At 55.1% G+C, this 9,629-nt stretch overlaps 1 protein-coding gene across 2 annotated transcripts; it reads right to left on the bottom strand.

Annotated features, from left to right (window-relative positions):
- Nucleotides 1-458: 458 nt before the first annotated feature.
- On the bottom strand, nucleotides 459-8,195 carry GTPBP2 (GTP binding protein 2). 2 transcript variants are annotated; one of them, XM_047732554.1, is made up of 12 exons: nucleotides 7,907-8,193; nucleotides 6,158-6,184; nucleotides 5,693-5,877; nucleotides 5,243-5,351; nucleotides 4,863-5,060; nucleotides 4,389-4,563; nucleotides 4,009-4,228; nucleotides 3,460-3,595; nucleotides 3,265-3,323; nucleotides 2,560-2,731; nucleotides 1,974-2,138; nucleotides 459-1,737 (listed from the first exon to the last, which is right to left on the bottom strand). In XM_047732554.1, the coding sequence occupies exons 1-12, from the start codon at nucleotides 8,090-8,092 to the stop codon at nucleotides 1,561-1,563; spliced, it is 1,809 nt and encodes a 602-aa protein (XP_047588510.1). In that variant the 5' UTR covers nucleotides 8,093-8,193; the 3' UTR covers nucleotides 459-1,560. The 2 variants fall into 2 exon arrangements, with proteins under 2 accessions (XP_047588510.1, XP_047588511.1); XM_047732555.1 differs by lacking the exon at nucleotides 4,863-5,060 and having other exon boundaries at nucleotides 7,907-8,195.
- Between the last annotated feature and the right edge of the window lie 1,434 nt (nucleotides 8,196-9,629).

Raw genomic sequence — 9,629 nt, 5'->3', positions numbered from 1 at the left:
CCAGTTCAGGCTATGCAGACTTCACTTCTTGCCATCTCGGATTGCTAGGGAAATCGTGAGAGCCACATTACCCTGACTCTAAGATCCATTCTTAAGTAGCTGGCAAGCCAATCTCCAAATCTCTGACACCCTTCCGAAGCGGAGTCCTCACCACTGTGACCACAGCTGGGGCCCAACTTCTCAAGGAGGGGGTGGTTACTTATATCAGCTGAAAAAGGAGCAGTTTCACTTTCTAGTCTGCTCATTCGAGAGCTATGCACATAAGCCAGAACAGCCAGGTCACAGTAGGGGAACACTGATTGCAAGGGAGGGAGAGGAAAGGAAGAATGGTCCATGAGATACCAGAAGGGTTCTTTCCCCATTCAGGGCTCAGCAGTGTTAGGGTTTCCCTTGTCTAATCCTGAAGAGGAATCTAGCTCTGGAAGCTGAGCCTATATCTTAAGCATAAGCACAGTATGTTCAATAAAACATTTTTTATTCTGTACAATATATATGTGTGTATTTAAATATATAGGGGTGTGTGTGTGTGTGTGTGTGTGTATAAATGTACACACATATATACACACAGGTATGCAGAGAAACCTGAACCAACAAATCCCTGAGTCCGGGGAACCCAGGACATTTACAAAGGAAAAGGAGGGAGTCCATGCCCTAAAAGTGTAGAAAATATGGCAACATCTTTCCCTTTCCTCCAGGTTCCCTGCAACAGAGGGAGGACTTACATGGGAGCAGAAACGGGGGGTAAGGGTGGCAGGATGAGGAGCTGTGGGTCAGGTCCCCAGTCACTAGTGTGGGAAAGTAAAACACTGATTCAACATCAAAACCAACAAATCACTGCAGAGGAGGGGACGAAACTGATTGACATGCAGCTGACCTTCGGTACGCCAAACCTGAGCTTGGCAGCCCCACGCCTGGGTCAGCATGACAAATAGCACCTGTGGGGCTTATGAGCAGAGAAATGGGAAATGGCCCTTGACTGAAGAAGGGAAAGGAGACAAAGCTGAGGAACAGACCTCATGTCTCAGCACAACGTGGGAGCACTGTCCCTATGCCATTTCTTCAGACCCCGGGCCACCAGATGGCCAGGAGCAAATGTCTTTCATCCACAGTCAAGTAGAGATGGGCAACTTACATGGCCTTGAGAAGAGGTATAGAAAAAGGTGTGTTCTCGAGGACCACCCCCAGGTGTTGTGACAATTCCTGAAGTGGAGGGACCGCACCGGCGAATCATGCCCAGAGTCTGGACAGTGGGGTCAAGGTGGCGCTGGTCAGCTCCCTCCAGTAGACAGGCCACAGGGACGCCAGGGTCGATGAGCCAACCAGATGGACACACAGCTGCTGAGCACTGCCCTGAATTCTCCTGTCTTCTCCCTCAGGACTGCCCCTCCCTTGCCACACCGAGCTTGGCACCTCTCCAGAAAGGTGGCAGGGAGCATGGGGCAGAGTACCGGTCTCTCCCTCACCTATTAACACACAGAGCCGCCAACAGCGGGCAGCGTGGCCAGATGTCACCTTATATATTGTAGGGACAGCAGTGGATCTGTGCCTGCCTGGAGGACTTCAGAAGCCCATGTTGGCCTGGGCCTCTCCCGCTGCAATGGCTTGTACATCAGTGACATGGCCGATGCCCTTGGTGACACCCTCCCGGAACAGCAGCTTGGCGCCCACCTTCAGGTACTCTGGGTGTTTCAGGAAGCGGAAACGTACCACTGCCTTCTCCCCTGTCCGCAGCTTGTCCTGCAGCAGATAGGCCATCACTGGTCCTGGACAGGGCCTTCCATCCGGTTCTCTATCAGCCTGGGGTCTCCACCCCCCAGGGGCCAATCAGGCTTCTACCCACCCAGAGTGGGGCTCTGTCCCCTTTGTGGGATCAGGGAGTTCTCTGGGAGTCTGGGGCCCGGCCTCCTTCCTTTCTGGAGGCAGAAGAATTCTAACCTTTCCCTGGAAAAACAGCATGGCTGGGTCCCTCTCACCTTGGCGTGGATCTTCTCCACCACTGCTGTCTGACGTACATTGCCCACATGTACCGTCACCTGGAAGCCTCGCCGGAACGTGGTGGCATGGAAGAGCAGGACTATCTCTGCCTCGAACACTGAGCAGATTGTGGGATTCATCTCGGGACTCACCATCACCATGCCCTGGGGAGGCATAGCCCCGGGACCAAGGGCAAACCTTGCATTAGTCTCTCCTCCCCCCACCACCATCCCACCCTCTCCAGCTCCTGACCCTCTTCCTCTAGGGCTTTAAACACAAAGACCTCAGAAGCCAATACTCAAAACTCTCCACTTAGAAGCCTTCCTTATTCCTCCCATGTCCTCTAATCCTTCTTTCTAATGCTTAGTGTTTCTAGGCTCCTGGACATTCAGGTTGCAAGACAACATTCTGTATTTCAGTATTCTGAGTATTCTAAGCGTTTTTCATACAGTCTACATAACCTGCTTCTTGGGTTAGAGACTGTTCCGAGTTCCTCTGAAGTGTCTTAGGTGCTTCTCATTCAAGCAGCCAGTCTCCCAGGCACGCCTCTTTGTGCTCCCTCTCCAACCCATCCTCCCACCTTACCTTTCGAAGAAGCGCGCGGTCAAAGTCCCCGAGAGCCAGTGTAGCAGCCTGACCAGCTCGCAGCACGCGGCAGGCAGAGCGGTTCCGCTGGATGCTGCACACCCGCAGCTCCAGGAAGCGGCCGTCATCCGTGGGGCCCACCACCAGCTGGTCCCCTTCACGGCAAATCCCGCTGCAGCCCAGAAGGCAGGTGGCACGGCATCAGTCCAGCCCTCGCCCCAACCCTCGCCACCTGCTTCTCTGCGAGGGTCACCCAGAACAGACTTCCTCCGTGGGGGAAAAGAAGGCTGGGGAGGAGGCCCTAGCTCAAGCTTTGGATTCTAATGGCTCATACCTAGAAAGGCCAGTAGCGATGGCAAGAGGGACCTAAGGCTTTGACGCTAAACACACCCTACGCCTTGAAAAGAGTCTTAACAGATCTCTCACTTCCCGACGTGGAACTGACATCAAGTGAATACAACTGGGGCTCAAGGCCCACACTTCTCCCCCAGGAGCCTGGAGATTCTGAGTTCACACCAATACTATTTCTTCCCTCTGAGTCAACAGACTAGCTTTCTCCAGCTCCTGTCACGGTGAAAGCCCGATCCGGAAACAAGCACATCGTTTAGATGGGCTCTGTACAACTCCAAGGTCTCCTTAAGGCCACGATTGAGTGTAGGGGTATGTGAGGGCTGAAGGGGATGGGGAGCAAGCAAAGCAACTCACCTGGAAAGTGTCCCTCCAACAACTGTCCCCACCTCTGGTACTGTGTAGATTTCGTCCACCTGCAGCCAAAGGAAATGCGACCAACAGCCAGCCAAATAGGGCAGGCAGGTCCAAAATCTCTAAATAGGCTCAGGGCTGTCAGGATTAGGTCCCTCCCCATTGTCCAACTCATGCCCCGTTCAGGTGTCCAATTACCTGGAACTCCGTTAGCTGCTGCATGAGCTCCTCCTGCTCTTTGCTATTGGTGAGTGGCGGCAAGATATTCAGAAAGACTTTAAGCAGGTCCAGACTCTCTCCAGACACGCTGGACAGTGTGAAGATAGGAGTGATGCTGTAGATGGAGGCATGGGAGGCATGGAATGGACAGATGAGGAAGCTTCTAACAGGAAGCAGAGGCTAGAGCTCCCTGCATGCAGTGGGGAGCTTCCGGGGCAGGAGCGGGGACAGCGTGCAGGGGTACCTCTCTCCTATCTGCTAACCTTGTCAGGAGCTCTGAGTCCTCTCTCTGTGAGCCAGCCAAGGAATGTGGCTCACGAGGCTCAGCCCAGAGCCCAAGGCAGACAGCGAATGCCTGGCACAACACTCCATCTCCTGGGTCCCGGGCACCAGCAAGCCTCCAGGCTGGCTAGCACAGACTCCCTCCCAAAATCCCACCCTAGAAAACCCACAGAAATGTGCCAGAACTGGTCTGGCCACACAGTGGCCTTCCCCGCGGATCAGGGCTCTGGAGTGAGAGAGGCTCACTTGGGTGACTGGGCAAACTGCTGAGCCGCAGTGACAGCGTCATCCTCGGAGGTGACCAGCATGGGAACCTTGTGGCAGCCAGGCTGTTTGAGGACCCGCTCCAGCTGGCGTACTGTCCTCTCCACTGTGGTCTTGGCACACAGGTCCACCTTGCTGACCACGATGAAGAAGGGCACTTTCAGGGCCAGGGCCAGCCCCAGATGCTCCCTCGTGGTGCCGGCTGCCTCAGAAAAGGGGGGCGGACAGCAGGGGAGAAGGGTGAGAATGTGGGTGGGAGCAGAGGGAACAGGAAAGTTCGTCTGCCTCTCAGATTCAAGGATCCTTGGGGTGAGAGAGTCAGCCACCCCCTCCAGCCCCGTCCCTGTCCCAGTGCCTCGTACCAATCCCAGTGTTAGCACTGACGAGGAGCAGGGCACAGTCAGGGCAGTAGGAGGTGAGGCCGAAGATGGTGGTGTGCAGGTACTTGTGGTGGCCTGCCAGGTCGATGAAGGTGATCATCTTGGAGCTGCTTTCACAGATCTCTTCTGCCGTCCGTGAGTCACTGTAATTCACCACCTAGCCCAGAGCCCAGGGCTCTCAGTGTCCCCTGCCAGCCTCCCCAACCCTTTAAGAGTCGCCAGGACCTAAACCAGTCACTGGGTGACCCGGCCTCCTACCCCTGAGCCCCGAATCTGATTTAATCCAGCTGGTTCCCCATGTGTTTTCTAAGGGGACAGAGCTTGTTCACTGCCCTCAGGGTCGTCTTCTACACTACTCCAGAAAGTCTCCGCACTCTGCCCTCGGGCTCTGTCCTTCACCACTACCATCCCATCCTCGGGGTCTGGCCCCACTGGGTCCCGCTGATTGCAATGCACCTCTCCCTTGCTGTTAAAGCCCAGGATCTCGAAGCTGATGCTGGAGGTTCGGCCAGACTGAATCTCATGCAGGTGACGGAAAAGGTTGAGCCGAGCCCGGCCCCGCCCATTGTCCAGCTCTCCCTGGGTCAGGACTCCAAGCAGAGTTGACTTCCCTGAGTCCACATTGCCCAGGACGGCCACACGGAGGTCTAGGAACTGTGGATGAATTGCGAGAGGTAAGGGTTCCGATCCCTTACGTCTCTCCACGGATGGGTGAGTTAAGGGCACTGACAGTCCTTGGGGACCAAATAATAACCTGGACATGCTTCCAGGTTCCTGGGCCTGGGACCCTCCTGGGGAGCAAGGGCATGAGAGGTCACGGAAGGGTGTACACTCACCTGCTGGTTGTCAGGGACCTTCCGTACCAGCACTTCGGTAATTTTCCGGGGCATGTCGCTGTCATAATCCACTTCTCGCTCCCGGAGAATTGTGATATCTGCCCCGACCCTGTCACAGCAAGGCCACGGCTGCCACATCTCACCTGTACTCTCCCGTGCCACCCCCACCTTCCAACCCCGCTCTGAACCCAATGGCCTTCCTACACCTCCCAACACCAGACTTCACTTCCTACCATGCTCCAATCTATCCCACATCCTTTTAAACAAACAAATCTTAAATCAAAAAAAGCCTTGGTCCAATACGGAGGAGCCCTCCCTACTTCAGCCCTTTGTCAAAAGAAGACAGCAGGAGGAAAGGCCCTCCTTGGCCCCTTAGGCCTGAGGTGACTGGGACTCACAGGCCTTCTCCAGAGTTAGGGGAAGAGAACCAAGGAGGAATGGGACACATACTTCTCTGCCATCCGGTGCAGGGTCTTGAGGGACGCCCGCATCTCCTCCTCAGCCAGCCCCACCAGCAGCCCATTGTCCTCTACCCCAATCTGGTAGACGGCCTCTCCACGGCCCTCCTGGAGCCGCCACTTCATCTGTGTCACCAGGTGTTCAAAGCGGTACTGAGATGGATTCACCAGCTTCAGCTTAGGACAGGTGAGATGTCATAAGAAAATTGAGTTGGAGATGCTCCTCCTAAACCCACAGGCTCCCCACCTATCCTGCTGTAAGGATCAGAACCTTCCCTTCCCACTTAAACCCCCTCATCCCTGGTCTCCTCTAACAGTGAGTCTCCCTCCAAGAGAATGAGGTACAGAGCCTTGACCCTGAGGCGTATCCCTATATATCATGGGCTTGGAAGGATCTCAGAAAAAAATCACCCCATACCAGCAAGGACAACCTGCCCCTCCCCAGCCTAAGACTCACTTTATATTCGATGTTTCCATCTTCAGCCTGAAAAGAAACAGAAAGCAGTTATGACGCACAGTCCTGACCAACCTCTACATCCCTCTGATTCCTGCTGAGGCCCAAGCAGCTAACAGCAGGAACCTCATAGGCACCTGCTCAGACATAAACCCTCTACTCAGTCCCAAAGGACCTCTCTGAAGGAAAGGCCAGTGAGTCACCCATGTGAGCCAGAAACAGAACCCAGTCCCTCCTTTCTTTGATTACTGGTGGTATAGTCTTTCTAGATGTAAGATCACCCCTTCCTTCTCCCTGGGGCCTCAAACTGTTGTCCCCAGAAGTCTAGATTGCCCTGGGTTGCTGAGGTCATTCTTTGCCACTGGTCTGGGAGACACCATTTCCTTCCTGCCCACCCCTCTTAGCTGATGTCACCAAGAGTAAGAGGCTGCAAGAGGTTCTGGACCGGGGCCAAAGGGTGGGGTCAGCACTGGTCACTATAAGCCTGATGAGAAATGAGCCCAGGTAAAATGAGGGGCAGGGCTCCAAAGTTGGGGCTGAGATGAAGAGAAGAAACTCAGGAAATGCAACAAAGGGGACAGACTCCATAAACCAGATTCACATGCCTCAGTTGAAAACCCGAATCCACCCACACAACCTTCTCTACATCTTCCCTCCATCAGGTGACCCACCACTGAAGAAACCTGTTGCTTGAGCCTTCCTCTCTAGGGTGCAACGGGATAAGAGATTTGCTTGTTCTGCCTGTCCTGCATTTTGGCACTCCTCTTCCCTGGCCATCTCTGTCTCTTTATTCCTTCCTGTCATCATTCCATCTCTTCATGGCCCTCTGACTCCCAGGCTCTAACAGGTCTTCACCCATAATCTCTACCTCATAGAATAAAAGGGAGATCTTTTCCCATTAGCAAAGATCCTCCTTTTTATCAACTTGCCAAAGGTGAAGAATTAGGATAGGTGGCTTCAGAAAAGTGGTACAAGGATGATGGTCTAGGCCAATGGTTTTCAAAGCATGATCCCAGGACCAGTAGCATTAGCACCGCCTGGGAACTTGTAAGAAATGCAGAGTGTCAGGCCCACCTCTGACCTACTGCATCAGAAACTCCAGGAGTGAGGCTGCAATCCTGGTGATTCTGAGAAATGCTAAAGTTTTATAACTACTGGCTTAGGCTCTTCTCCTAGGTCCTCCTTTCCTAAGACGGATGAAATAGCATAGGGATAGATGGGGCGGGAAGCCATCCCCACTTCCTCATAGGACAAAGGGCAAAAGGACTTAAGCCTGACTGTCTTTTATCTGTTTTTACATGTGTGTGCATACGTGTACTCAGGGATAGAGACGGAACATATTGCTCTTGTCCCCAGTACTCCTCTCCTCCCCTGTGGAACAAGTTTAAAAAACTCTGCTACCTCCTCATCCCAGGATGCAGTCTCCCTTCTGTTGCAGCAGAAGGATGAGGCCAGGGCATTCTACTTTGCTCTCTCCAAAGGGATGAATGTGGGATCCCTTTTCCCTACTTCTCCTCCTGGGGTTACTGGATCAGAATGGGGGGATCCTCCCTCCCCACTCTTCCTCCCTGGGGTCCTGACACCAGACAGAAGGTCCTCCCTGGGGTCCTGGTACCGGAAGGAAGGGTTCTCCTCTCCCCTCCAATGTTGTGACACCGGAAGGGGGTATCAATTCCCTCTGCCCCGCCTCCCTGGAGTCCCGGGACCGGAAAGAGTGGTTTGCTCTCACCCGCCACTTCTCAGGGGGCTCACCTCGGGGGGCAGGTACGGAGGGTTGTTGGCTTTGCCCCCTCTGTTCCTTCCGTTCTTCTTTTTCCCCTTTGGGCCCCCACAGCCGCTGCTGCCGCCGGCCCCCCTAGCCTTAAGGGTTCCGCCCACGGCCGGGCCCCCTCCGGGCCGGCAGCAGCCGCCGAACAGCTCCGATACCCGCGAGTCCATTCGCCGCTGCCACCAGCCCCCCGCCCGGCCCCTCCCCCCCCGCCGCCACCGCCGCCGCCGCCGCTGCTACCGCCCCTACTGCCACCGCCGCCCCTACTGCCACCACCGCGTCCGGCCAGCCAGAGGAGAGCGGGGTGGGGCCCTGCGCAGGCCACGCCCCCACCCTTCTCTTGCCCGGGGTCGCGTCAGAAACAGCCGCGGGGCACCACGGGATATAGAGTCCTCAAGCCTGGCACTTCCCTTAAATGAGCTCTCCGATGCCCTACAACTCCCAGGATGCATTGCAGCTCAAGGGGCTGTGACGTGGCTTCGGGGCGTAGTCAAGGAGCGCGCCTTTGCGCGCAAAGGCCTAAGGGAGCTGTAGTCTGATTCCCAATCTCCGCGCTCTGAGCGGGTCTGTTTCTAGGGCCTCCTTAGGGGGAAGTTTAGAGCCCCACGGCCTGGAGGTTGCGCAGTCACCCGAGGCGGAGGGCTTACATCAGAATCAAGCTTTGTAGGAGCTCCTTGGTTTGGCTTCTTAGCGAGATGCCAGACAACAGGTTTTGGACCTGAAGAGCTGCAAAATTCAGGGCGACTGGTCCCTCCAGCCGGCTGGCTCCGCCCCTGCCTCAGTTTCTTCCCCGACAGCCGGCGTGCCGTCGGGGTGCGTCAGGGCGAATGACAGGGCGGAGGCAGATGGTGGTTAGCCTAATTACAGCTGTTATTGTTGCGATGATTATGCCACCTTTACCCCGTAGTCACTACCTTATTACCAGCTGGCACCCTCCGGGGGCTGGTTTTAGCAACCCGAGACACCGCGGTGCCACAGACACGAGGCCCGCACCCATAAACCAGCCTTGCAGCCTCAGGGCTACGAGGATGCCGGTAGAGAGTATTACCCCTCCCCTTTGTTTTGAAGCAGAACCAATCCCAGCCCAACGAGTTTAGTTTTAAAATAGCCCTGTCCGTAGGAGGGGCCTGGTCCCTACTTGGGGCGGGGCTGGGGCTCGGGTTACGGCAGCCACTGCTAGGGCTGTGGCTGGGAGAAGTAGCCGGCAATAGAAACTTGGCCGAAAACCCAAGGGATTACTGACTTTTGACTTTCCTGCCAAGCCATCTCTCTTGCTCTTTAGGGCCCTTGCAGTCGACAAAGAGTAAACTCACACAGCGATAGAAACCAGTGCCCAAGAGAGTGCACAAGAAAGGCAGAGTGGAGAAGCAGTTAAGATGTTGCTGGGCTGGGAGTCAGGACGCCAGGGTTCAATTCCTAGCCCCATGGCTGTCTCATGATTCACCACTCACCGTATGTCCACTTCCCCTCTTTCCCAAACATCGAGATGCTCTCACACAGCCAAGAAATAAAACGACCCTTCCCTCCAGACCTCAGTTTTCCTTGGAAAACTAGAAGCAACGACAGTGACCTACCTCTGGTGATCCTTTCAAGAGTTCAGACCTGGTGGAGTCCATGGCTTCCCCTCAAGACTACAAGGGGGAAGGTGGGTTACTGATCATTTACTTGCTGTCCACATGGCATAATTCCCCAAAGCCGTGGCAGCAG

This window comes from Lutra lutra, chromosome 6 (genome assembly GCF_902655055.1).
Source record: "Lutra lutra chromosome 6, mLutLut1.2, whole genome shotgun sequence".
NCBI classification, from domain to species: Eukaryota; Metazoa; Chordata; class Mammalia; order Carnivora; family Mustelidae; genus Lutra; species Lutra lutra.
This window is presented reverse-complemented; position numbering and strand designations above follow the sequence as displayed.

Coding starts and splice junctions, on each gene's coding strand:
- GTPBP2 (XM_047732554.1), bottom strand. CDS start 8,092: ATGGACTCGCGGGTATCGGAGCTGTTCGGCGGCTGCTGCCGGCCCGGA. Junction 4,229..4,388: donor CAGTGCTAACACTGGGATTG/GTACGAGGCACT, acceptor TTTCTGAGGCAG/CCGGCACCACGAGGGAGCAT. Junction 3,324..3,459: donor AGCAGCTAACGGAGTTCCAG/GTAATTGGACAC, acceptor CTTTGGCTGCAG/GTGGACGAAATCTACACAGT.